Genomic DNA, 27790 nt, shown 5'->3' on the forward strand with positions numbered 1-27790 from the left:
CTTCTTGTGTATAGCTGACCTGCAGAGCAATTAGTAATAGGTTTCTTGTTCTTGCAGCAGGGAGGAAGTTAGTAACAGAAGTTGTCCATGTTATGACAGGCTGGTTCACTAGTAAAAGAAAAATGTCCAGAGGAAGCTTTGGTTCTTGCCCTGGGTCAGGTGTCACCCGTGGAGCCTCAGGGTCTGCAGGCTGTTAAAATCTGCCCCTGTCTTTTGGAGTGAAGTCTTAGTGCATGCCGCCTACCTGGCTTTGGGGGAAACAGGTTTGTTCTCTGCCACTTACATCTTAAAAGGCACAGTCGGAAAGTTCCTTTTCTGCTTTTCCTTTAAACAAGAACTAGACAAAGATTTCCTTCCTGAGCCGACTGTGGCTTGTGACATACTAGCATTTATTCTGCCAAATAGGGCAGTTGGTGGCTCTGTCTGGGGACTTGTGGGAGAGGAGCTCTTTGACCCTTCCTGGGGACCTGCCTCTGCCTTTATCTGTTCAGTGTGCTGGTTTGCCTGTACAGTCCTGATTTATGCCTGTTGTTCCACAGTTATTATTAATAGCACTCTCTTTCACTTTCAGAAGCACCCCAGTTTGGAGGATAAATTATATGTCACTCACTTATTGTCAGACTAAGCCAGGGTTTCTCACACTTGGCACTAGTGATATTTGAGGTTGGATGATTCTCTGTTGGGGGTGGGGGATTTTCCTGATCACTGCAGGATTTTTAGCAGCATCTTGGCCTCTGTTCACTTGATGCCAGCCGCACCTTCCCTCTCCAGTTGTGACAACCAAAAATATTCTCAGACATTGCCATCAGATGTTCCGTGGGGGTCAAGATTATTCCCAGTTAAGAACTACTGGACTAAGCATTGCAGATTAGTTTTACTTTGAGTGTCATCTCTGATCCATCAGTAGTGGCTGCCTGGAGCCCTGTGCTGGCAAGGATTTGAGACTCGATGCAGGAATTCTGAGATGGATTAGTGCTGTCTGCCATGGCCACGGGTGGGGCATGACAGCATGTAGTGCCTTGGATTAGGCCGTGGAGGTAGGTGACAGAAGGTGCCAGAATGCCAGGAGGTTTTGACATTATCCTGTTACTGGATGCCCTGGCGGTCCAGGTGGAGAGACAAGGCGTGTTTATAGACAGAGATTTGTGGCCCTAGCTACAAAACAAGACGTTTGCTCCCTACACCTGCGCCAGCACGACTGAGCCAGTGTCAGGTGTCCTGGGAGTTTTGTCAGGTGTGGCGGTGAGGCCTGGGGTGGTCAGATCTTGCAGAAAGACGGTGGTGTGTGTCAGTCAGTAAGTAGTTACAGGGCATCACAGACATGCCCAGAATGGCCTTAGATGACATGGTCGGTTCATCCTCCTGCCCCTGGCTTTCCCATGTTGTTAATTCATTGTCATGGCCGTTCCTGGGTCTTCCTGCCTTGGGGATTGGACTGTTCCTCGGAACTCTGTGATGGCACTGAAGCCTTTGAACTGGCCAAGGCCAGCAGAGTGAGAGAGCATAAACGTGTTGCTGGCCCTTGCCAGGCGGGGGTGGGTGGGGCTGTGTCCCAGGGCAGGCACAATGTCTGCTGCAGAGTTCAGGCGGAAGCAGCTGTGGTCTGCAAAAGGTCTGCCTCACCTAGGAAATGGTGCTTTTGGATCTCTGGGGTCTCCCCTGTGGGGAAAGATATGTATGTCTCTACAGGAGAACTCGCTAGTTGAGGAATTTGACATGAGCCCAGTTATCTCCCCAGTGGATGGAAAAAGCCCCTTCTGTGTGAATTAGGTAGAATGCCAGGTTTGGTTCACTTTCGGTGACTTTATGGTATTAATATTTTAATGAGTTCCCAGCATTTTGGGGGAAGCAGATCTGCTTTCATTCTAGGCCTAAACTTGTCTGAGAGCATTTAACCCTTTGCTCTGTGCCAGTCTCCCTCCCACCCAATCTCTGGTTCCCAGTGGAAGCTGCACCAGAAGTGGTTGGTCACCCAGCAGCCACTCGGAGTGCCAGTGAGTGTGCACATGCCCCTCGGTGTCTGACCTTTTTCTGTAAACTATGAGGGGTAGAATTTTTGTGTATCTTCACGTCTGAGCATGGCTCTTTGAATTCATACGTAAAGAGGGAGGCACAGATGTGTTAACTGGCTTGTCAAAAGCCCACAGAGAGCCAACGCCAGAAAGCAGTCTCCTGATTTCCTGTCCTGGTGCCTGTTACCCCGGGACAGGCCCGCGGGGCATTGGTGCCCCTCATTTTCTCTGGCGGGTCTTGAAGGAATTCTTATTTCCGGCTCAGTGGTTGGGGAGCATTCGGGGAGGAGGGGCCCTCTCTTTCCTTCTCTCCACATTCTCCCTGCCCCGCTAGTTGTGTCTCCTGTGGAACCGTCTGCTTTCCAAGGTCTTTCTGAGGAAAAGTGCCATGTTCGGGAGAGGCTCAGGAAAATGCTTCAAGGGGGCAGAAAAGCTCCGTTTGAATCGACTCACCGGGACAGGCAGCTGAGGAAGGAGCGCCGTGGAAGCCACAGATGGGATGACTCTGCTGAAGTAGGAATGCACCCAGCCGGGAGGCCGCCAGCCCTGCCAGCCCTGCCAGCCCTGCCAGCCGTCAGCACACAAAGGCCTCGCTGTCTGCTAGGGAGGTCGGGAGCAGGCCTTGTGCACCCAAATGTGCCCGTGGAGGCAGCGCGGGCTCTCCAAGATGGGGCGTTCTGTGTCTGCACCCGTTGGTCTTCCTGTGCTGGCCGAGCACCTACTGTGTGTGTGCCGGGCACTCTGCAGAGAGTGTACACACAGCAGACTGGGGCCTGCCTGGAGGAGGTGACTGACTCGTGCCCAGAGACAGGCAAATCAGCTTCAAGATGAGAGCGAGAGACCAGCACAGAGGAGGGGCGCCCCACTGAGCCTCGAGAGCTGCTGGGGTGGGTACGGGCCTTTGATAGATGACACAGCACTTCTATAGGGCACCAAAACAGGGCTGCTGGGCCTGTCTCAGCCTTACATTTGGGAAAAGTGCCATGTATTGCCTTTGAGCAAGAGGAAGTGTGTTGTGGAGGAGCGACTGTGGGCTTTGAACTAGACAGAGCAGGAATCTGCCTCTCTCACTTCCTAACAGCAACCTGGCTGGAACAGATCAACTCACTCTGATTGAGCCTTCGTTCTCTTGTCCTCCTCTTGGGCTTCATACCACTCCCTGGCAGGGCCATGGTAAGAAGTAAGACGCCGTGTGTGTGATGCCTGCGATAAGTACCTTTTAGAGCTGGCAGTAGGAGTCTAAACACTTCTCAACTGAACTGCCCCGCCTTCCACGGAGCCTTCAAATCGCTCATTCCTTCCATCCACACTCCTGCTTGCTTAATGAAGGTGATGGCCAAATGCGTCTTGCAGGCAGCCATTTGAATCTCCCCTAAAAGACTCCCCCGAGAGTCCAGGCGCAGGAAGTGAGTTGTCACAGCCGCTTCCCCTGCAGCGACCGTGCCACACACTGGAACGCGATAGCAGACGCGGTCTCTGGCTTGTCTGGTCTGGTCCACGCAAAGCTGAGCTGAGGCCTGGGGCTGATGTAGCCTCAGCGGAGCTTTAGGAGATGTGCTTGATCCAGAGTTGGTTCTTCTGCAGCCCTGAAATGCTTTTCTGTTCCCTGGGCTGCTGGTGGACCAGAGAGGTGCTGTGGGAAGCAGGCCCTGGGCCGCCACCCAACACCATGGCTGCAGCCGGGAGGCGCTGTCCTCGAGCTGATGTGAGCTGGCTGCTTCGTGCTCCTCCCCCAGGAAGGAAAGCCGGGCCCCAGCATGAGGCTGCTGAACTACCCATGGTCCTGCCTGTCAGTCTCATTTCTAGAACGTCTTCTCTCTAGAAGAGGAATCTGTGGTTAACGGGCCCTTTTCAAGGATTCAGCGTTAGGCTTACTTTTTTTTTTTTTGTAAATCCAACCAAACAGGCCCACCATGCTTTGCTCTGGGCCACTGAGCAGGAGATAAGAAGCAAGTGCCCTCTTAGAACCTGAAACTTTGGGTGGCGGTGTTTGGAAGCTTTGCCCAGTGTTTTTGTTTCTGCTCCCCATCCCCTGAAACAAACCAACAACAAAAACTCACATCAAATCCCTCATCACTAAGCCACTTTGTGCTTTTGGCCTCCTGTGATGAGTTCTCTTGCTGCCTGGTGAGTGTCACCTACTAGCCCGTTTTTCCTGTTCTCTCCAGCTCCGGCTCCGAGACTTCCCTTGAACTGTGTCCCAATTTGTCAGGGCTGAACAACAGTGTGTTCAGAGAAAGGCGTTGCTTTCCTTTACCTACCTGATTTCTGGAATGACGGTATCAGTTGAGAACCAAAGTAATTCCCTACGTACTAAAGAAAGATAAGTGAGCTGAAAGTCTGCAGGTATAAAAGTTGAGATTCTGCAAATGGCTTCTGTCAAATTTGTTTTGTCTTGACCAAGGCTGTCAGCCCCGTGTGGACCTTGACGATAAATTCTCGAGGACCCAAGCTGTTCTTTTGGCAAACAGACAGAGCTGATGGGGGCTCAGGATGTCATTCCCACCTGGTATCAGGATTCTTCCTGAAGATCTTGTCTCTTCCACATGAGCTGGTCCACAGATACAACAGGGCACAGGTCTAAGCTGAAAGGAGAGGAAGTGTGAGCCGTGCTCCAGGAGCAAATCCTGGCCTAACAGTCACCGACACGCCTTTCCTTCCACTGACCGCTCCTCCAAGGCGGCATGTTCACGCGCTGTTACTGTTCACCTCCTACCATTGATGTCCCTGGTGCTCTCAGGCACGTTTGACTCATCCAAGGGAGTTTCACAAAGCCGGTTGCTGTCTTTGCAGGCCCGTTTGTGCCCCAACAGGGAGCCGAGTTTGTCATGAGCAGTGCCTGGCTGTGTCTGCCATGCTCCCTGTGTGTGTCCTGGCTCCTTCCCTCTTATTCCCTGTTGCTCCAGCCCTCTGCAGAACTCAACAGGGGCCCCTCCTGCCTTGTCTTTCTTTTTCCCAAGGGGAATGTTAGGTAGGAGCAAGGCAGAACTGGACTGGGAGTGTCCTGGTGGCATGTGCTGTGGGTGGTCAGCACTCATATGTGGCTTTTGAATTTCCCTCCAGTCTGACAAACCTGTTGGAGCTGCCTTGGCAACAACCCCAGAAGGAGAAGGTTCCACCTCCTGGCCCCGCCCACGGGAAGGGCAGAGAAACGCCCAGCAGCGCTGTTTCTGGCAGATTTGCCTGTGTGCTGGGAACTTACCTGTGTTTTCCTAATGCATTTTGGCCAAGAGAAGGCTTGTTTGGGGCCTCGCTTGGTCTCTGACATAATGAAAGTTAAGAGCAATCCCTCAAGGTTTTTTTTTTTTTTTTAATTATCCAGGGTGCCTGGAACGGGAGGGCTACCCATTCTCTGCCTCCTGTGACTGGGGACTTGGGTCTCAGCAGGTTCAAACCAAGGTTCCACCTGGGGGAACACAGGGGCTGTGGGCAGAGGCACTGGGCCAGGTGGAACTGGCTTCTGGCGTGGATGCTGCTGAGCAGGCATGTCCCTTGGTCTGGGCCTACCGTGGGGGCCTGGAGGGCACACTTGCCCATGACCGCACTGTGTGCCTGGCAGCCACGGCAGGGGCTTCCTCCTTTGCTGGCGGATTGCTAGGCAGGCAGGCTGCCAGGAAGCTCCACCCCACTCGGCACAGATCTGCAGCCTCTGCTAATATGAAGCATCATTTTGCACTTGCTTTTCTTCACCTCTCTGTTTGCCTCCCAAAGACTTGTAACCCAAGCTTGTGAATTGAGCTGGCTGTGGAGAAGCAGAGCTTCCCGTCATGAGAGTGTCGCGGGCCTTTCTTTGCAGCACTGAGGCAGGCCTGCGGGAGGTGCTGAGTGCTGGGCCCATAGGGTCATTCGATGGAGGGGAGTCCGGGGGTGGGTGAGGCCTCCAGAGGCCTGAGTTCTCAGCCCCATTTGTGCAACTCTGATCAAGTCATTGGGTTTCTGAGGAAAGAAGAATGATTCTCTGATCTTGGGGTCAAGTTGAATTAGGTCCTCTACAAGGCCTTCCCAAGCCCCTAAGTTCCAAGCTTCAGCCCCACAGGTGCTTTGTGCTTTGACCAACTGAGACCCAGATGCTGTCCACATGAGGGTCTTGGGGAGAAGTGACTCTGGGTCTAGGACTCTGCCCAGGACAGCCTGAGACGCCCATCCTGGCCCCACAGGGCAGGGCTCACAGTGCCAACACATATAGCGAGCCACCCCCAGGGGCCACTCTGGAGTTTCCCTGAAAGCAGAAGGTTCCCTGGTGGTGGAAAGTTTTGGTCCCATTTGTCTCAGATTATCCCATCAGTCTCACCCAACGTGGGCATATTGTCCAACCTGAAACTGCCCTTTTTCCTGTCTTTCTTTCTTGGCCCATACCCATTTCTCAAGAAGCCCAGCGGAGCCGAAGATGGGGTGTCTCCCAGGTGGAACCCAAAAGAGCTGCTCCATGCTGGAACCTTGGGAGGTGTGATCTTGGGAGCGGGGTGATGAGTCAGTCCCAGCAGTGGCTGCTGGTGAAGCAGGCCCCTTCCTCTGTACTTCCTGTCAGGCTGATGTCACCGCTCTGTGAGCCTCGTGGCCTTTTATGGACAAGAGTGAGCTGCAGCTCCTCTCACAGAGGAAGTGAGCCTTAAGCCCCCAGCAGAAGTCTGCACCTGGGATGAAATACCTGCGGTCAGGTTCCCGCTTCCTCCCTCCTGGGCCCAACGTGCTAAGCTGGCTGGAAACACTTGTCCACAGGTAGATGGCCACATCAGCTCAGGTGCCTTCACTGCATGGGCTTGGCCTCAGGACATTTCAGGTTTAAAATGAAATCCAGGGAGAAAATGGCCTGGTTCCTGAATTTGTAACTTTTATAACAGACTTACTTGTGGCGGTGCCAAGGAATTGCTCAGTTGGGAGCTCCGAGACAGCAGGCGGGTGAGGACAGCATGTCTGGGCGCCTGCCTCACACCGTGTATGACAGGAACACCATTTCCTTCCATCGTCAGAGCAGTCCCTTCATTCCCAGAGAGGTCGAGGGGCCAGGCACTGCGTGGGGAAGAGCAGAACCCAGGGCCGTAGCACTCTCGGCTGTGGCTTCCTCCTTTGCAGAGCTGCTCCAGACACATGGACCAGTGGTTGTCAAACTGTGCTCTGAGGAACACAGTCTCCACCACCCACTGTCCCTTGCTCAGGGATTTGGGAAGATTTTGTCTGAGGAAGGACTGCCACTGCTTTTTGAAAAGTCTGAAAACTACTGCAGAGTGACTCATGACCCAGTCTGTACCCCACCCTCACCAAGAGAGGGGCTGGGGCAGGGGGTTCAGGCGCCTACCACGGCTAGACTTTCATCTGGCAGGGGGGCTCGTGTCCCAGAAGAGGCTTGTCCCTGGCGGCCTCCTCCCGTGTAGAGGAAGGAAGGGCGTTTTCAAATAAGCCTTCAGTCCTTACAGGCCAAATAAGGACTTGAGCCAAAACAAGCGGGTTGGGCCGGACTCTGAATGTGCTCATCCTGTGAGATGACAGTGCGGGGAAGGGTTGATGGGGTGGGCGCCACTGGCGGTCTCCACCAGAATGCACAGGGTGGGGAGGTGGGCTGCAGAGTAAACTGAGTCAGGTCAAGAGCCCACTGGTTGCTAAAAATTCTAACCACCCCACTGCCCAGAGGAGATGCCTCTGAGATCAGGAACAAATCCAGAAGAACCGCTGTGTGGAAAGATTGCAAAACAGTGACGATAATACCTGCTTTGTACATTACAATACAATACCTTGTAAGGTTATTGGAGGCCACACAAGATAACAGACCAAAACCCTTCCTGAGCACTGGAAAGACTTTTCCGGTTGCATGGGGCCATGGTACGATTCGTGGTGCATAGGGCAGGTGGATTTGGGATACTAAGCAGTGCGGCAAGAGGTGAAGCAATGGGGAGGCCTCCCAGTCGTTTGCCTTTCAGAAAGCATTTGTCCAAATGAATGTTCCTGGCAGAACAAATCCAGATTTCTTTAAGGGATGGTTAGGCTGTGTTGACAGTGGTAAACTGGCTTCAGGAATTGGAGGGGGAAGGCTGGAGAAGTGGGAGAGCTGGGGATGCTGGGGTGGATGGAGAGGAGACACTGAGTTTGGCACTGGGGTTTCGGGAGTTGAAGTGCGTGTGCCTGTGCATACGTCCGTGTGTGTGCATGGCTATGTACATACATGTATGTTCACATTCACCTGTGAATACATGTGCCTTGGGTGCCTGTGTTTGCACTTGTGCTTGTGGATATGCGTCTGTGAATGCGTGTGCAGCTGTGTGCCTTGTGTGCGCCCATGTGTGGATCTATGTATATGGCTTTGCACACGTGTGCACGCATGTATTTCTGTGCACACGTCCCTCTGTACACCTGTCTCCATATGTGACTGTGTATGCACAGATGCTTGTGTGTCTGTGTGTGCGTCCGTGTCCTTGTGCGTGCATGTGCCTGTGTGTGCATGCCCTTGAGTGTGCTTGGGGGCTCTGCTTCCTGTTGTTTAGCAGCGGAGCCTCTGACTCCTCCTCACACAATTAGAGGAATTCCAGCCATCCTAGGGACAGCCCTGGGAAAACGGTTCCTCTGGAAGGGTTGGGGAATGTTTCCTTTTATGGTAGCATTGGGCCGTTGCTGCTCACGACTTGCCAGCACTCGCAGGTACATTCTTGCCTGCTAGCAGAGCCGGTGACTAAACATGCCCACAGCTGGGGCAGACCACAGGGAGACGCAGTGGGGGAGGGCAAGGGGCTGGGACGACAGAAATGTTTGTTCCAAACCCTTATCGGTTGCCACACTATTGTTAGGGGCCAGCGATGAAATTGCTCTGTCTTCCCCAGGCTGTCGTTCCTGCCGCCTCCCTCCCTTCTGTCTTCCCGTCTGTCTTGTCAAGGATGCAGGTCTCTAATCTCTGTCCTTGCTGTGCAGGCTTGAAGGACTCTGTGTTTTTTGAGACAGGCGAGGGGGAGTAAGGCCCCCCTCGAGCTTGTCTCCTGAGCAGTTTCCACATCAGAGAGCAGAGTGTGGGGTGTGTTTGTGAATGGGAGTGACCCAGCCCCTCTGCGCCCCCACCCCGTTGATGCTTAGGGGGCTGGGAGGAAGCTGCCGCCGAGGGGTACTGCCTTTGGTGTTGGGTGTGAGGTTTGTTTTTTCTTCTTTCTGTCTGGGCTTCCTTTGCCCTCCTGAATGACCAGCGGGCAGAAGAAGAGATTGGAGGCAGTGCCCAGCCCCACCAGCTGCTGAGGTCAGGCACGCTAGAAAGCTCACCTCGGAAGAGGCAGGCAGCCTAGCGGGTCGGTGTCGGCTGGTGTTGAACGGTTAAATGTGTCTCCTGAGGCCATGCGTGTGGAAAGCCATGAGTCATTCTCCCAGTGCCTGGTCATGCAGGGCCCTGACCAGGCGGTGCAAGCCACTCAGTGTGTCCTTCACACGTCGCTGAATCCGTGTTTCCACTCAGTGCCGACACTGTACCAACAGCCACGGATGCTCCCGCTGCCCCGACAACACCACTGCCACCCATCGTGGCGACGTCGCCGTGGGGAAGTCAGCATAGACAGCAACCATTTGTGGAGCTTACTCTCTTTACAGGGACTGCGGCAGGTCCTTTTTATGTGTTATTTCTATTTTTCCAACTAATCCTGCAAGGGAGTTAGTAGCAGATCTACTTTGTGGATGTAGAAACTGAGACTCAGAATTAAATACCTTACTGCAGCTCAAATATTTGTAAGTAGCCTGATGCAGGATTCAGGCCAATTTGACTTCAAGGACGGTGAGGCCATTAGATGGGGTGGGATAAAACGGAAAGAAATGAGTTTGTATCTTCAGCTGTTGCTTAAGATTGAATATGCAGTACTGAACAGCCAGGATGCCTTCGTGTTTCTGGCAGACTTAGCTTTCAGAGTGTGGGCATTACTGCCCCTCCTGTGCCGGGGGAGGGTGGGTATTTATAACCTTCCTGCTGAGCAGTTCATAGAGCTGTTGATAGTTGCTGAAAGTTCCTGACACCCGGCTAGAGAACAGGTTGTCACAGAAACCCATCAGAAGCTGTCATTCTTTACAAGCTACCTCTAAAGTGACATCATTGCACGCCTTCCACTTGCCAGACGCCATGCTGGTACGTTCACATGTCTTGTGGACACAAGTACTGTTATCCCACGCTGCGGAGGAGGGAGCTGGGGCTCCGAGAAGCCTGCGCACCTGTCCCGGGTCTCAGGCTGTGAGGCGGCATCTTATCTCAGGGCTGTCCCGTTGCAAAGCCAGGCCTCATCACCCCTCCTCCTCCAACCTCTTCAACAGTGCTCCTTCCTTCAGTGGGGGTGGTATATAGAGCACCTGCAGTGGGCTTATTTCTAACCATCTCAGCCCCCAGTTGTAAACACACAGGGCAGGTCCCACTCAGCTCCCAGGAAAGTCGACTCCTGGAGAGCTTTCCACACACTCGTTCCTCTAAGGTGGGAGACGCAGAACTATTTCTGGTTTTCTGGTGGGGGCTGGACAGTGTGGGTGGGCAGTCTGAGCTCCTGGATGGCAGGAGCAGCTGCCCAATGGCACTCTCCCCCGCAAATGCTCCTCCCAGCCAGGTGTGAGGGTGGGCTGCGAGATCCCCGCAAAGACAGCATCTGCGGCACTGTACTCCGTCTGGGCAATGGGCAGCTCTTCGGGAGCAAGCGGGGGAGGCTTTTGTATCTGGTGGGAGTTAATCTGATGTCTCCTTTGTTTCAGACCGAGAAGATCAATCCATCCTGTGCACGTAAGTATTTCTCCGTCTGGGTAGTGGTTCGTTTCACCCCAATCTGTTCTCATTCTTGAGGACTCCTACCGAAACCACAGCTGAGGGTGGTGGAGTCCCCGATCCCCAAGTCAAGGCCCCCTCCTCCGCTTCTCCATGGGACAGGACTTCAGTTTGTATGTTTGCTACTCAGCGATCCCACCGCATGGATGAGTTCAGTCTGAATCATCCTTCCTCCAGGAGCCAGTGGGAAGGAGGGTGGCGCTTATGGCAGAAAGGAAAAGCAAGATTTCCCCCCAATCCGGCTGGGAACCAGCTCCTCCGTAACTTCTGGGCGGAAGGCATTCCTTCTTGCTCTGGATGGTGGCTTTTCTTTACCTGGATTGAAGTAGACACTGGGGCCTCTCACCTTCTGAACTTAACAAGGAGATCCATAAACCCCATTGCCGAGAGAGTTAATGGCACAGAACGTTCCTTCGAGTGACGTTTCAAAGGAACATGTACAAGTGCCTTTGACCCCTAAGTCCACAGCTGCCTAAAACTGATTTTTAAAACACTTGGATGTGAAGGCTGCCAAGTGACCAGGGCAGGCAGTGGATTTCAGTTTACTTCTATCCGGCCCCTGGAGAGCCATGGGAAGTGGACTGCATGAGGATTCCAGAGCGTTTATGTGGCAATTCCTTTTTCTGCCACACGTTGGGTCCTTCATGGGCACCTGACAGAATGTGAGGCAGTGGAGTGTGCAGTGGGAAGGGACAGAGGTCAAGGACTTGGCCATGCCTAAGCCCGAGACTTCCTTGCCTCTCTTGGTAGGGGTGAATCTGGAGCTGGCAAGACAGAGAACACCAAGAAGGTCATCCAGTATCTGGCGTACGTGGCGTCCTCGCACAAGAGCAAGAAGGACCAGGTGAGCACTGTGGTCCTCGTCCCCGCGGCCGCTTGCTGGGCCTTGGTGGGATGATGGAGGAAGAGCACTTAGTGGTCGTGGCTTCAGCTTTACATGAGGATGCTTTGGGAAATGAAGCAGAGGCTGGGCCCATTTCCATTGAGGCGACGGCGTGGCCTGTCCTGGGAGTGGTCCGGCGATAGCAAGCCCATTCTGTCCTTGGCCTCCTAGCCTTCTGAGTTGCTGTGGAAACTGGTGAGGTCCTGGAGTTTGCGTAGCAGCCCTCTTGGCGTTTGCAGCTCATTGCTGTGTGTCCCCCCGCTTCTGAGGCTGGAAGGCAGATTCCAAGACTTGGTCCTCAAGTTGATGGAGGCTGTGTTTGAATCCATTTCTTTCCCCTGATGTTGAAATGCCTCTGGGTGGGCCGGGCGCGGTGGCTCACACCTGTAATCCCAGCACTTTGGGAGGCCGAGGTGGGCGGATCACCATCCTGGCCAACATGGTGAAACCCCGTCTCTACTAAAAATACAAAAAACTAGCCGGGCGAGGTGGCAGGCGCCTGTAGTCCCAGCTACTCGGGAGGCTGAGGCAGGAGAATGGCGTGAACCCGGGAGGCGGAGCTTGCAGTGAGCCGAGATCACGCCATTGCACTCCAGCCTGGGTGACAGAGTGAGACCCCGTCTCAAAAAAAAAAAAAAAAATGCCTCTGGGCAGACAGCCACCCAACCCCACCACCCCAGCGAAGAGAGAAAGGGCAATTGGAAAGTCATCTCACCTCCATTTTTTTCCTCTCCCTTTTGATGGATTATGGTTGAACCAGCAGCGTCCTCGCTAGGTGAGCTGCACGTTTACTGCACGTTCTGCACTGGGAATGCGTGTTCTGCCCATCGTGTGCCCTTGAATTCTGTATTTTGTTCTAAGCAGCTTTTCACCCCACACTTGTCACTTTCTGCAGCTAGAACTCTTCTTTTAGGCTCAGCTCACTGACTGTCTTGGGAGGAGGGGCTGGGTGTGGCACACAGTGACCTCCTGTGCACTCTGAAGTGACAGTTCCTGCAGAATGGAGATGGGCCTCACACCTAGTTCTCAGAAACTCCAGTCATGCCCAGATTTCCCCACAGCGCACTATAGCTGTCATGTCCCATGCAGAACTTGACCCCGGCACGGTGGACGGGGACTCCGCTCTCACGGAGCCCTCCATGCCCTGTGGTCCAGACCAGATGCAGATGGCCGGCGGCCCTCGCCTGCCACCGCCGTGCCAGTCAGAAGCAGTGCTGGGGAGTTCTCATGTTGGAGTTTTTCAGAGGTTGGGGTGATCAGACAAGCATGGCTGTGGGATGCTATCTCTCAAACACACTCTTAAACTCCCCTGTGAAACCTAAGTGCCAGTGGTGTTCCTTGAAGCCGTCAGGGGGAGCTTGGTCGCTCCCAGCGGTGGCTCCACCTTACTGGCGTGCCGTGTGCGGCGTTCGTAAGTAAGGAGGGGTGTGAGTCTGCATGCAGGTCTGGGGTGTGGCCTGCAGAATGGCCTAATGAGTACAGTCTTCTGGAACCCAACCAAAAGTAACTTTTCATGTGCCAAGCTTCTCAAGACATTTGGAATCTTTTTCCATGGGGTGTCAGGAGTTATATTTAGAAACTAATAAAGTTTCTTTTCTTCTCTCTCCCTCTCCCTCTGTCTCCGTATCTCCCTCTCTCCCTGTCTCCCTCCCCTACCCCCCATTTTGCATTCTTTTTAGGAGGCCTATTTTAAAAACAAAGCTGTGAGGTTAGGAGTTCTCTAGCCGTGGTTTTCCATCTCCGAATTTGCAGTAAAATCCTTTCCCCAAGTATTTATTGACTGCCTAGTACATGACTGGTTCTTGGGAGGGTGACATTGGAGTCCCTGTCCTGGAAGACAGGAGACAGGACACAGAGAGCAGTGAAATAGCTCATATGCCTTACATCGGGGGTTCCTGTTGTAGAGGGGAAGGCAGCACTCAGCAAAGACAGCAGGCTGGGGTTGGGGGTGACAGTGGGAGCCACGCTGTCAAAATGCAGACTTTGCTAGGCACCCTGTCCCTGCCCTGAGCCCACTAGAGTGAGGGAATAGGTTGCCCCAGGGTTCCAGTCACAGCTCAGGCTGTTAGTGTGAAAGGCCATTGGCCGGTTTGGTTGATTTCCTTGCCTGAAGCTGTGCTGTGATTTTCCACAGGCAGCCGGAGCATGGAACACCCTTGAACTTGGTTTGGGAGCCAGCAGTCTCTCGCTTGCAGTGGCCAAGTTGACCCTCCCAACACCAGCAGAGGGGTTGTTCCAGACCTCACCTTGCTGTGGGGAGGCCAGGTTTGGCCTGGGCTGCGGGTTGGCAAAGCAGAGCTTGGTCCAAGGAGCTTTCCGGGCAGATGCCGGAGCCTAAATGGTGACCTTTGCCTCTCCCTGGTCTGTTATTTGTGTACTTGTTGGGGCTCACTGGCAGAAACACCACCCAGTGAAGCCCTTCAGAAACCAATGGGTAACCCCTAACCTTAGACAGTACCGCATCACTTCATGTTATGCAGATTTCACTGAAAAATTAAAATCTCTTCTGTGCCCAATTAGATGTCAGTAGAGGAAAAGCCATAGGTTAGTCATCACTGTTGTCAGCAGGGAACACGGCTCTGGAATCTGAAGTGACTGCTCCCGACTTGGCCCCGCGGCCCCACTTTCCACGGCAACAGCGTGTGGTCCCAAACAGAGGCCTCAGTTCGCCTCCAAGCCAGGGCAAGCACAGGCCCTGGAGGGGGCCGCGCTCCCTTCTGTCTGCGGGAACGGGAGCGGTTCAGCCAGCCTGGCAGCCTGGCAGCCTGGCAGCCTGGCCTGTGCTGTGAGAGGAACGGCGTAGTGGGTGGGGGAGCCATTCTCATCCAAATCTGGCTCCGTGGGCTGCCTCAGCCGACTTCCTAGGCCCGCCCGAGGCCTGTGGGTGGAAACCCGGTGTCCAGTTACCCCTGGTGCCCAGCGCACATGTAGAGCCTGCTCTGTGGGCTTGACCCCTGCCCTCTGACCTGGCCCCGCTGACCCTCCTTCAGGGGCGGTCAGAGCAATGCCCTCACTTGTCTAGATGGTTCACAAGTATAAGGCTTCCTAGCCCTGGGTTGGGGGGTCCTGGCCTAGGAGGACTGCCAGAGGAGGAGGCTCTGCTCTGTCCCTTGTGGTCTCAGGTGGGCTTCCAGTCTGGCTTGGCTAGACTCCAGAGTGTCCCCAGTGCTCTGCAGATGAGTCTCATCTATGGCAGGTGTGCTTGTAAGGCCAGGGTCCGTGGCTGTCCTGGGAGCTCCTATTCCAGTTTTCCTTGTCATCACTCACAGGCGGCTGCTGTTCCCGGAAAACCCTGGCTTGACTCCAGTCTTTAATAAATACAAAGCCTGGCCTGGCCCTTGTGTGATGTTCTTTCCCCCAGAGGGCACTCAGGCATTAAGGGGAACCAGCTCCCTAGTTTCCTCAGTCAGCATTAGTTATTCCCTGGTTGCATGGGCCTGCTGCACAGGTGCGAAGACAGGGCAGTGGCTGACGGGTTAGGTAGGGAACTGGAGTTCTGCCAGCCCGCTCTGCTGATTGACAGCTGGATGACCTTGAGCACGTCATTCCTCTCCCTTGGCCTCAGCTTCCTCTTCTGTGAAATGGGGCCGCTCTGTCCTGCCCCCTGAGTATGGTGAGGGTGTAGGGATAAGAAGGCACAAGGTTGCATTTTGTCTACCACAAAGCACCCCTGGAGTCCACAGCAGGATTTAGTGACATTCTCAGTAAACAGCTTGCAGCCCAAAGTGGGCCTCATGGATCCCGTGCTCACTGCCTGCCGTGGTGGGTTTTGGGTGCAGCAGTGGAGGGGCTGATACAGAAAGTGAAGCATTTATCAGGACACAGATTAGATGAGCGTGTATATTTTCCAGATCCAATCCCCTCATTTGCTTTTCCTATGAAAAGGAATAAAAATGTGAAGATTAGAGGCAAGGAGGTAGAGGGAAGCTGGTGTATACAGGGTGGAGACACTGTCCCAGGGTGTCTGTGCCGCCAGCTCGCTAGTTTGGGTGCTGCTTTCACATAGGTCCTCCAGGGCCAGATTCCTAGAGCTGAGGGAGCTTCCTGCCTGCCGTTTCCAGGGCCACGGAAGTAAGTTCAAACTGACCAAGGTTTCCAAAGCCTGGCGGGAAGGCCACACTTGGGTGATACCGGGACCTGGCTTTGGCTGGAGTGGCACACTGGCGCCCACCCGGAAACCTGTGTTCCTGGCATGTTGGACATGCTGACACGGCTCTGCCATCGTCCCCCTTCCAGGCAGGGCAGGCTCGGTAGCCCAGGTCGCTGCCCGGCCTTCACTGTGCCCCTGGGTTCCTTGCAGGGTGAGCTGGAGCGGCAGCTGCTGCAGGCCAACCCCATCCTGGAGGCCTTCGGGAACGCCAAGACCGTGAAGAATGACAACTCTTCCCGCTTCGTGAGTAGCGCAGTGGCGCCCGGCTCTGGGGACAGAGGGCCCTGCCCGGAGCTTTGGCTCATGCTGCCTTCTCCTGGGTGCGCTCCCCTCAAAACCGAGGACGGTTCAGACTCAGTGCTATCTGGCCTGTTGTGTGGACTAGGGCGGACCGAATGCCAGCTGGTGTGGACCTGCCCTGCCCCTCTTAAGAAAGAAGGCCACGAGTAGCTTCTTCAGCCTCCCCCATGAGAGGTGGAAAGGCCAGTGAGGGCACTGCCTACTCTGCCCCAGAGTGCTCTGCTGTCACCAGTAGCCAGTTAGTTCCCGGGTCAGGCAGAGAGGAACACTTCCAGATAACTGGTCTCTTTCCCCATCTGCGAGGAACCTGGGCGTGGGATCGGCTTGTCTTAGGCTCGTGGCCTCAGGCAGTGTGGCGCCTGAGTCCTGAGGGCCCGTGCGGTGCGGGCATAGGGAGCCCCTGGCCTGGCACATGGGTCCTGTCTCTGGGTTTTCTCCCTCCAAGCTGTGCCCACCGGAGCGGGGGCGGGGGCCTCTGGTCTCCCCCTTGCTCTCTAGCTCCCCATGTCAGGGGCACCCCTGATCTCTTGCTATCTTTTTTTACTTAGGGTAAATTCATTCGCATCAACTTTGATGTCAACGGCTACATTGTTGGAGCCAACATTGAGACTTGTATCCTTGTGGTTCTTGGGGATAAGAGTTCTGGATCCGGAGGGGAGGCGTGACCTCTGTAGAGAAGACGCTGCCTCCTGATTCCAGCACTTTCCCCCTGTGGGCCTGTTATGACACCTTGTCTGTGGAGCTGGGGGGACATTCAGGATCGGCTCAGTGCAAACTCAACACAGAGCTTAGGGCTTGCTTTCTTTACGGGCAGGATAACCACCTGCTTGAATGGGATGGAGCTGTTGAAAGCCGTCTAGTGTGGCTCCCAGAGGTGGGCGTTTGGGGGATGCTACTTTATCTCTCCCGCGTGCCAGCGTTTAGCCTTTGCATGTGGGAATGTTCTCGTTCCCATTACCTGTAAGAATGAGACAAGGCTCCCGAGGGTGTGAGCTCCTCTCGGACACAGCATGACCCTTGAAGGTGAGAACCCAGGTAGTTTGCTTTTGCTGTGTTTTGCTGTTTTGTGCCATTCTTCCTTCCTTGTGAAGTTCAGTTCCTTTGGACGAGAATAAGAGGACAATGGAAGGCTGGCCCGGCACAGTGGCTCACGCCTGTAATTCCAACACTTTGGGAGGCTAAGGCGGGTGGATCACCTGAGGTCGGGAGTTCAAGACCAGCCTGGCCAACATGGCAAAACCCTGTCTCTACTAAAAATACCAAAATTAGCCAGGTGTGGTGGCACGCGTCTGTCATCCCAGCAACTTGGGAGGCTGAGGCAGGAGAATCACTTGAATCCAGGAGGCGGAGTGATCCTCCACCGAGATCGTGCTACTGCACTCCAGCCTGGGCAACAGAGTGAGATTCTGTCTCCAAAAAAAAAAAGAGAACAGTGGAGGGCTTGCCTTCCCCCCGCCTTGTGTTGCTTCCTTAATGTTTACAAAGATCTTTTGGAGAAATCTCGTGCTATCCGCCAAGCCAAGGAAGAACGGACCTTCCACATCTTCTATTATCTCCTGTCTGGGGCTGGAGAGCACCTGAAGAGTGAGTAGTCAGTCTGCAGCCTGACACCGGGGCTGCCAGGCTCTGGGCCTGTTGCCAGAATTGGGCTATAGACATCATTTGGGAAATGAAAACTTTTGGCCTTGGGTTTAGTGGGGAGAAGTGAGAGTGACTCCTGTTCTCTGCGCCATCCTAAGGACTTGGTCTTCTGTTTCTGACCATGCCAGAGAAAAGCTAGGGTGGGTTGCACATGTAGCTGCAAATCACAGGGCCCTGGCGCTCTTCTGGGCCAGGAGATGTGAGTGTCAGAGTCTCAGACACTGAGGAAAGCTGAACGTCGCTGGCTACTCTGCGGTTTTCAGGGCGCGTCAGGGCTCAGGGTCTGTCCCGGTCCCTCCAACCTTCGAGGTCACAGCGCTGATGAAGCCTCTGCTTTCAGCACCTCGCTGAGGCGCCCTTGCCCTCCACCCCTTACAGCCGATCTCCTGTTGGAACCATACAACAAATACCGCTTCCTGTCCAATGGGCACGTCACCATTCCCGGGCAGCAGGACAAGGACATGTTCCAGGAGACCATGGAGGCCATGAGGATTATGGGCATCCCAGAAGAGGAGCAAATGGGTACAGGGCTGGCCTTCCTGTGGGGCAGGGTGGAGTAGGGGAAGGCTGGTACCCATGCTCTCAGGGGCATCAGGGCAGCCGATGGGCCTGGGGAGCCTGCTAGAGGCCAGGGGGAGGGGAAGGCCTGCAGTGTGTGGGAAAATGGTTCCTCAGATTTGAGGTTCAGGGTTATTTGTTCCTGGTGGTACCCCAGGCATTTACACAGAAAAGGTGCAAAGGACATGTCCTTAACTGCCCAGGGCCCGGGTCCACTGCACAGCCCTTGCCATTTGCTGAAAGTAGAATATTCATGTACTGTCTCGGGGAGTGTGGGAGAAGCTGGGGATGGGTGGGTGCTGTGTGCCGGGGAAGCCCGGCATGAATGGCAGTGTGGACAGGCCATGCTGGCCGGGAGCGGGTGAGCCCTCTAGGGTGGCTGGGCCCACCACACACTGTTAGACCCAGACCTGGCGCCCCTGTGGCCCCAGGGAGTTGGGGGGTGTCCCTGCTTGGCTTGTCTCGCTTGAGGATTCCTGGGCGAATGACCCCCACCCCCGGGAATCACCATGACCCATGTGTGCTTCTGAGCCGCCTCTGATTGCGCCCAAAGGCCTGCTGCGGGTCATCTCAGGGGTTCTTCAGCTCGGCAACATCGTCTTCAAGAAGGAGCGGAACACTGACCAGGCGTCCATGCCCGACAACACAGGTAACACCCGGGGCCTCTCGCCGGAAATAACGGGGCAGGTGCTTGGCTGTGGATTTGCCCAGGAGGGAAGGTCATGCGGAAATTCCGGACACCGTTCTTTCTAATGTTAGGTGTGTTTATGGCCGTATATCTGTCGGTATTTTCTATACAGATATAAAACATACGTCAGCACGACCCTGCTTTTTTTCTCACCAAGTAAGCGTTTCAGAATAACTTCAACTTGTGATCACGTGGACCAGGGCTTCCCTCATTCATTCCTGAGACCAAACCGTTTGTCAGGACACTAATGATTTCTGCCGTAGCTCCACCTGAATGGGAGCCTTGCCTGTGACTATGTCAGGATCTTGAAATTATGTGTTTGCCGCACCCGACTCATCCCCTTTGTTAGGGTTGCAGCAAATGACCCCATACAAGTTATTCAGTCTTAACGTGCCTTCCTTAGGGTCTCTCTAAAGATGTAACGCATGGGTGTGTGGATTGTAAAAGACACTGCTGGCCTGGCGCGGTGGCTCACGCCGGTAATCCCAGCACTTTGGGAGGCTAAGGCAGGCAGATCACAAGGTCAGGAGTTAGAGACCAGCCTGGCCAACATGGTGAAACCCCATCTCTATTAAAAATACAAAAATTAGCCAGGCATGGTGGCGTGCGCCTGTAATCCCAGCTACTCGGGAGGCTGAGGCAGGAGAATTGCTTGAAGCCGGGAGGTGGGGGTTGCAGTGAGCTGAGATCGAGCCACTGCACTCCAGCCTGGGCAACAAGAGCAAGACTCCGTCTCAAAAAACAAACAAAAAAAGACACTCCTGTGGGATCCTGTGCTGTTCCGTGCCCCAACACCAGGCCGGCCTGCTCCTCAGTCGCGTTGGTGGGTAGGGACCTGCTTTTGCACTCCAAGGTGTGCGGCTGAGAGTGGACAGAGGAACCACTGTCGCCACTGGGGCCTCCAGTCAGGATGCCTTCCTCCCTGCCCCGTGGGGGAAGTACAGCTGCCCTGCCCACTGACCTGCATGCGGCTGCCGAGTCGGGGGGGTGTTGGGTGTCGGTGGCCCTGCTAAAGAAGGGCCCAGATGCGGTTGTCCTGATAACAGTTGCTCATTCACCCCGTGGCTTTCTTCCTCTCTGCTCCCAGGTCAAGCAGAGGGACTTATTCTCTTGGGTCTAATTAGGACTTTTTGTCCCTCCCTTATTCTCTGAAAAATTGTAGCTGCCCAAAAGGTGTCCCATCTCTTGGGTATCAATGTGACCGATTTCACCAGAGGAATCCTCACCCCGCGCATCAAGGTGGGACGGGATTACGTCCAGAAGGCGCAGACTAAAGAGCAGGTATGTCCTCTGGGGCCAGGGCAGCCGCTGCCTCCTGGGTGAATGTCCCTGCAGCAGCACAGTTGAGGCTGTTCCGGGCCATCCTGGGGTGTCCATGTCAGGCATGTCAGGCACTTTCTCATGACTCCCTGATGCAGTCGTCACAGCAACCCTGAGAGAGGTGGCATCACTCCATCTAGAGCACTGGAGAAGCTTCATGGTGCGCCCAGGCTTCATGCCTAGGAAGTGCCATCCTGAGGCTGCACTGTGCCTCTTTACATTGAGACGGTATTTTGGCTGATTGGTCATCAAGGATATAGGCATGTCCTCTCTGGTGTGAAGCAGGAACTTGATGCCACTGTAGCTCAACTCCTTCTGGTGCCAGGGTGGCGGCTCCCGCCGTCCTCAAGCCTGTGCCAAGCGGCTGTTTCTCTACCACCTGCTGCCTTGGGCTTGCCACATGTGCTGAGAGATGAGCAGCAGTGCTTGCTCCTTCCTGCCAGACTGATGTGCCTGCCTGCCCCCAGAGTGGACGTCCCTCCCCGTGCGGACCGTTTTCTGCCTCTCTCAGGGGTTTCTAGTTTCTTTATGGTGCTGGCCAGGGTTGTTTTTAGGGTGCCAAACCCATCTCTCAAAGATACTTGGAAGCTCATTTTGTTAGTCCTTCTCCCATTCGCCGTACACTGACAGCTCACGGCTGTTTCTGTGCAGAAGCATTGCATGAAAGACAAGACCGTTTTCATAAGACATCGCGTTTTACTATTGCCACCTGTTCATTTCCCTGACAATTAAGGAGAAACCTCCATTTTCTATTACAAAAATACTACATGACTCTTAATACAGAAAAATCGAGAGAAGGAAAACAATTCCCCGTGATGAATATCGTTGGGCAGCTATTTCCTACAAGACTTAAAAAAAAAGAGTTAAACTTAGTTCTTGTTCTGGCTTTTAATTACAGAGCTTTTCAAACATGTGCAAAACAGAGAAGGGGGAGAGTGTAAAGAGCCTCACGTGCCCATCACGTAGGCGGCTTCAGCAGTTACTAACTCACGGCGAGTCTCGGCTCATCGTTTGTCTTATCTCCCTCTGCCCCCTCTGCCCACTGCTTTATGTTGATGAGATCGGGCGCGTTTAGGGTGGTATGACCGTAGACCGCTGCCTTATTTTGAAGCATCACTTCTTCTATAAATCCTTTAATGTGTCCCCATTTTATTTGGAAAGATCTAAGTTTATTGTCCCCATATCGTTAGATATTAGGTTGTTTCTACTTTTCAACATTTTAAATAACACCACAGTGAACGTATTTGTACATGAAAGACTTTTTTTTCCCCCCACATACTTAGGGCTGTTCCTCTAGGGGGAGGACTCTAAAATTACTGGGGCAAAGGGTATGAGGGTTTTCAGATTCTTTGTATCTGATGCCACGCTCCCCCGGTGTGCCCCGCAGGCTGACTTTGCCATCGAAGCCTTGGCCAAGGCGACCTACGAGCGGATGTTCCGCTGGCTGGTGCTGCGCATCAACAAGGCTTTGGACAAGACCAAGAGGCAGGGCGCCTCCTTCATCGGGATCCTGGACATCGCTGGCTTCGAGATCTTTGATGTGAGCCTCGCCCTTCATTACCCACCCCGCTGCCTTCTTGGCCTCTTGGTTGCCTTCTCCTTGGCTAAGAACCCTGCTTCTCATGGTCCCGCACCGATCGGAGTTGGCCATCTCGTTTGCATGGAGACTTTGGTTCGGTGTGGTTTTTTTTTTTTTTTTTTCTTTTTTAAAAGACAGGGTCTTGGCTGGGCATGGTTGCTCATAATCCCAACACTTAGGGAGACTGAGGCCGGCAGATCACCTGAGGTCGGGAGTTTGAGAACAGCCTGACCAACATGGAGAAACCTTGTGTCTACTAAAAATACGTTAGCTGGGCATGGTGGTGCATGCCTGTAATGCCAGCTACTCAGGAGGCTGAGGCAGGAGAATTGCTTGAACCCGGGAGGCGGAGGTTGCAGGGAGCTGAGATCGCACCGTTGCACTACAGCCTGGGCAATAAGAGTAAAACTCTCTATCTCAAAAAAAAAAAAAAAAAAAAGACAGGGTCTCGTTTTGTCACTCAGGCTAGAGTACAGAGGTACAGTCATAGCTCACTGCAGCCTTTACCTCCTGGGCTTCACCGATCCTCCCACCTCAGCCCCCTAGTAGCTGGAACTATAGGCACACACCACCACTCCCAGCTAATTTTAAAATTTTTTGTAGAGATAGGGCCTCACGGTGTGGCCCAGGCTCAGTTAGATGTGTTTTAAGCTAAACAGAAGTGCTCATTTTCAATCAGAAATACTGGAGAAATGAGACTTTTGGTTTCTTTATTTTTTTTGAGGCAGGGTCTTGCTCTGTTACCCAGGCTGGAGTGCAGTGGTGTGAACATGGCTCACTGCAGCTTCGACCTCCCGGGCATAAGCCATCCTCCCACCTCAGCTTCCCGAGTAGCTGGTACTATAGGCATGTGTCATGACACCTGGCTAATTTTTGTATTTTTTGTAGGGATGGGGTTTCGCCATGTTTGCCCAGGCTGGGAGGATGGGACCTTTTAGGTCACATTCTTGGAGGCTTCCTGGGCAGGTGCTTCCTGTTTATTCTTCCAGCAAATATTCCCTGAGCATCGGGATTAGGCATTTTCCTGGCCTGTGACGACTTTGAGGTCTAGTAGGGAAACCGATACTTATAGTAGATTAGAGGTTCTTAACCTGGAGTCCATGGGAGGTTTGAGAGGAGCCATGGAGCTGGGATGAGAAAATTATATCTTTATTTTTTACTAACGTCTCATTGAAATCATGTATTTTTTTCCAGTTGTGAATTGAACAAACTATACAAACCACAGTTGTATTAGCAGTGCTTGTGATCTGTCACCAGTAGAAATCAGATGTTTTCATGTCATATCCCGGTTGTTGCGGAGATCTGGTAGTGTCATTTATGCATCACTACCTTACAGTTTTGGAAGTTATTAAGCCCATGGCTAGTTCTTGTTAATAAGGAAGCACAGAGGCTGGGTGTAGTGGCTCACGCCTGTAATGCCAGCACTTTGGAAGGCTGAGGCAAGAGAATTGAAGTCAGGAGTTCGAGACCAGCCTGGGCAACAAAGCAAGGCCCCATCTCTTCAATGAAAACATAGAAAGGCCTGGTGCAGTGGCTCACGCCTGTAATCCCAGCACTTTGAGAGGCTGAGGCAGAAGAATTGCTTGAGCTCAGGGGTTCAAGACCAACCCCGAGCAACACGTTGAAACCCCATTTCTACAAAAAATACGAATATTAGCCATGTACGGTAGTGTGTGCCTGGACCCCAGCTACTAGGGAGGCTAAGCTGGGAGGATCACTTGAGTCCAGGAAGCAGAGGCTGCAGTGAGCTGAGTTTGCACCATTGTATTCCAGCCTGGGTGACAGAATGAGACTCTGTCTCAAAAAATAAAAAATAAAAATAAAAAACAAGGAAGCATAATGTATTACGCGATCACAATATTTTGATGTTTATAGTTCAACCTAACTACTTTATTTGTAATCTATGGGATGCAATTTAAAGCACTATTCTGAAAAGGCTTTACCAGACTGCCCGCGGTTCCCGGCTCCAAAGAGTAAATGTCGCCCACTGCTGGGTGGATAAAGGGAAGGCCAGGAGCATCCAGGCTCTAAAGGCAGCAGCATGGAGGTGCCCAAGGAGGCCCTTCCTGGATCCCTACCCTGCCCTCCCTCTCAAGGGGTGTCTGGGCCTCTTAGTGCAGGATTGGCGTCTCTCTGACATTGTGTTCTCTCCTTGCAGCTGAACTCCTTTGAGCAGCTGTGCATCAATTACACCAATGAGAAGCTGCAGCAGCTCTTCAACCACACCATGTTCATCCTGGAGCAGGAGGAGTACCAGCGCGAGGGCATCGAGTGGAACTTCATCGACTTCGGCCTCGACCTGCAGCCCTGCATCGACCTCATTGAGAAGCCAGTGAGTGCCAGGCGTGCTTTGACCTCACACCTGCCTCTGGCTTTTCCCTTCCGGGGCACCCGTTCCTCCCCTCAGCTCTGTGTTGGTTGTGGAGGTGTCTTAACGCCCCTTCCTTTTGGTGCCACCTGGAGGATGAAGCCCCGAGGCTGAGATCCGGTGCCTTGGAGGCCTGGGTGGGTGCCTCCATTAGAGGAGATGCTCTGTGCTGCAGCTATGGGCTGGGCTTCTCCCAGCTGCCGGACCAGGTGCGGATGTGGCTGGGGCCCTAGCATCCTGTTTTCAGTCCCAGAAGACCACCCAGTATCCTCCTGAAGGCTGGGCTCGATAAGCATTTCTTTGTCTTAAAGAAACAGCCATGCATGGATGTAGTAAGGCCCTGTCGCGGGCTGCCTTCAGTGTAGCATGGAACTGTGCAGACGCTGGGCATTGAGTGCTCTGCCCAGGTTTACATGTACCAAAGCTCAGCTCATCCCTCCATAAAACTAGCACAGCAGCAGTGCTTTTATCACCAACATTAGCTGAGTGAAGATGGAAAAGAGGAACCTTTTCCAGCGAGTTCATACTTAAACCTCTTGCCAGGTGGAGATTGGGTCGCCTGTTTGTGTTTCAGGCTTGTTGGGGGTGTGATCTGAATGAAGCCTGAGCTGTTTCTGTCTCTGGATTTTCTTTTGATTATAGTTAATTAATCAGAAGGCCTAGGACAAAGTTTTTTCAGTTTGAAAAAATTTCCTTTTGTTTTTGAGATGGAGTTTTGCTCTTGTCGCCCAGGCTGGAGTGCAATGGCGTGATCTCGGCTCACTGCAACCTCTGCCTCACTGATTCAAGCGATTCTCCTGCCTCAGCCTCCTGAGTGGCTGGGATTACAGGCTTATTTTTATATTATTAGTAGAGATGGGGTTTCACCATGTTGGCCAGGCTGGTCTTGAGCTCCTGAACTTAGGTGATCCGCCCGCCTCGGCCTCCCAAAGTGCTGGGCTTACAGGCGTGAGCCACTGCGCCTGGCGAACAATTTACTTTTGTAATGAGCTTTTTTCTTTAATCAATTGAATTTTCCAACTAATAAGAACCCAGTAGGCTTCAAGTTTTGTCAGACAGCCTCTCTGAAGTGTCGAAATCTGCTTTCTTGTCTTGTAAACTCAGTGTGCAGAAGGCTGTTGGGTCCTTGGGACTCTCTTCCTCAAGGGGCTCCTCTTGCGTATCCCATCTCATCATAGATGTGCAGATGCAAAGCATGTGCGGTGGTATCTCCTGTGGCAGGATCACAGGGTACTTGTTGAGGGCAGCCTCCTGGGCAGACCCCAGTACACGGTGAAGTCAGACTCTGGCCCCGCGGGTCAGTGGATCTGCACTTTTCCTCACACCCACTGGGGGTTTCACTAACGCTGGAGAACCACCGTGATGGATCCTTGGGAAAAGGTCTCCGCTGCAGCCTGGGCCTCAGAGGTTTCTTTATAAACGAGAAATATTCAGTGGTCCTCCTGGGGAGCACATTGCCCACCCTCTGTGGGATTCAGCGGATTCTGATGTCCGGGCTTTGGCTTCTTGAAGGAAGGGGTGCCCCTCCCAGGGTGTGCTCACCTGTGCTGATGCTGTGCTTCCTCCAGGCAGGCCCCCCGGGCATCCTGGCCCTGCTGGACGAGGAGTGCTGGTTCCCCAAAGCCACCGACAAGAGCTTCGTGGAGAAGGTGATGCAGGAGCAGGGCACCCACCCCAAGTTCCAGAAGCCCAAGCAGCTGAAGGACAAAGCTGATTTCTGCATTATCCACTACGCCGGCAAGGTGAGGAGCACTCATGGGGAGGTGCCGGCCAGACCTTCACAGGAGAGGTGGAGTCAAGGCTCTTTAGGACCAGGAGCTGAGCAGCTCCTGAGGATGCGGGGGTGTGGCCTGAGTACAGTTCTTGCCCAGTGACTCACCCAGTAATGTGGCCAGTGACAGCATCAGCATTGCATTTACACAGCCTGCAGAGCCCCTTCACCTGGTCCGTGCTGTTAGAAGCCTGCAACACTGCACTGCGGGGCCCAGGCTGGTTGTCGTCACGCTGTCATGCATTACTGTTGGGCCTGTCTGCCAGGTGCAGAGATTTGGCTAAAGGCATGGGCTCAGAGTTTGAATAGAGCTCTGCCACTCTTAAGCTGTTTGACTTCAGGTCAGTTACTTAACCTCTCTGATCCTTGGTTTCCTCATCTGGAAAATGAGAATGACCACCCACCATACAGGATTATATGGATTAAACGAGCTCTTGAGGCCCAACACGTGGCACGGATCAGTGCTCCGGGGCAGAGCTCCTCAACCTTGGCATTCCTGGTATTGTGGGCTGGGTCATTCTTTACTGTGGGACCCTCCTGTGTATGCTAGGATGTTTAGCAGCTACCCACTAGTGTTAGGAGCACCGTCCTTAGTTGTGACAACCTAAAATGTCTCCGGACATCGCCAAACATGTCCTAGTTTGGGGGGGGCGGGGCGGGGAATTGCCACTGCTGTGGGTGACAGCTGCTGTTGCCAAGTCTGCCACAGTCAGTCAGTGGTGGACCTGCCCTCAACACTTACCTAGCAGACATCTTCCCAGTCTGCATGTGACTGGGGCTTAGACCCAGCTTAGTCCATACAGGTGCATGCTTAGACAAAAGCTGGTTTTACTCAGCACAAAGACCCTATCAGTTAATTGCTGTGATTAGGCAGGAGCTTCGCCATCTCCTAGTTGGTGGTGACCGGTGAGATCTGGGAGCTTTCACAGGTCCGCTCCCAAGCCACAAGGAGCCCAGGCCTGGTTCTAGGCCATGGCTCCCCATTGCCCGCCTCTTCTACTTAGCTTGGCTGGTTCCTGGGGCTGCAAAAGCAAGCAACTGTCTTAAACTACCCATGAAAAAAATAATAAAGCCAAAAAAGCGATTTACACCATTAACCAAGGAATGTTTCCTGAGCCTCCTTTCCATGCTCACCTTTGGGAAACGCACACGCTCATCAGTGCAGAAGCTTCTAGGAGGGCTTTTGCTGTGGGATTGTTTGTAATGCTGAACAATTAGGAACACCCTAGAGCCCACCAAAGGGCCTGTGCGATGGCATCAGCTGTGATACGTCTTTCTGTGGGCTGTGCCATGGCAGCTAAAAGGACAAGGATGTTGGCCTGGGTGGGGGGGTCTGAGCCTGGGGAAAGGAAACTGGCATCACCTACCTCATGATAAACAGCAGCGCGCATTCGCCTGCATACTGAGGGCAGCACCTCTGGGTTGCAGTCTGTGTTGCGAAGAGGGAGGCCCAGGTCCCTGCTGCTCTCTGGGTATTGTTCTGGGCCCTTTTGCAATGAAAATGTCATGGTGTATTACTTGTTTTGTTAAGTACATATTTTAGCGGAGCACAGGGGCTCCTGCCTGTAATCCCAACACTTTGGGAGGCCAAGGCAAGAAGACAGTTTGAGCCCAGAAGTTTGAGACCAGCCTGGGCAAACTAGACCCTATCTCTGTTTTGTTTTGTTTTGTTTTTGAGATGGAGTCTCGTTCTGTTCCCCAGGCTGGAGTGCAGTGGCACGCTCTTAGCTCACTGCAACCTCCGTCTCCCAGGTTCAAG

General features: G+C 53.4%; 1 protein-coding gene across 2 annotated transcripts in view; it reads left to right on the forward strand.

The window, feature by feature from the left end:
* The window catches only part of MYH9 (myosin, heavy chain 9, non-muscle), an 89652-nt gene that overhangs the window by 28907 nt on the left and 32955 nt on the right, over positions 1–27790 (forward strand). For both annotated transcript variants that reach the window (XM_011978946.1, XM_011978945.1), the window contains 11 exons: positions 10704–10731; positions 11524–11617; positions 15957–16049; positions 16655–16718; positions 17592–17690; positions 18126–18269; positions 18859–18954; positions 20156–20274; positions 21701–21853; positions 24051–24224; positions 25829–26103. In XM_011978946.1, the coding sequence (XP_011834336.1) occupies positions 10704–10731; positions 11524–11617; positions 15957–16049; positions 16655–16718; positions 17592–17690; positions 18126–18269; positions 18859–18954; positions 20156–20274; positions 21701–21853; positions 24051–24224; positions 25829–26103 (1339 nt within the window). The remainder of the gene's footprint in view (positions 1–10703; positions 10732–11523; positions 11618–15956; positions 16050–16654; positions 16719–17591; positions 17691–18125; positions 18270–18858; positions 18955–20155; positions 20275–21700; positions 21854–24050; positions 24225–25828; positions 26104–27790) is intronic.

The sequence above is a fragment of the Mandrillus leucophaeus genome, unplaced genomic scaffold (assembly GCF_000951045.1).
Source record: "Mandrillus leucophaeus isolate KB7577 unplaced genomic scaffold, Mleu.le_1.0 Scaffold2, whole genome shotgun sequence".
In the NCBI taxonomy this organism is placed as follows: domain Eukaryota; kingdom Metazoa; phylum Chordata; class Mammalia; order Primates; family Cercopithecidae; genus Mandrillus; species Mandrillus leucophaeus.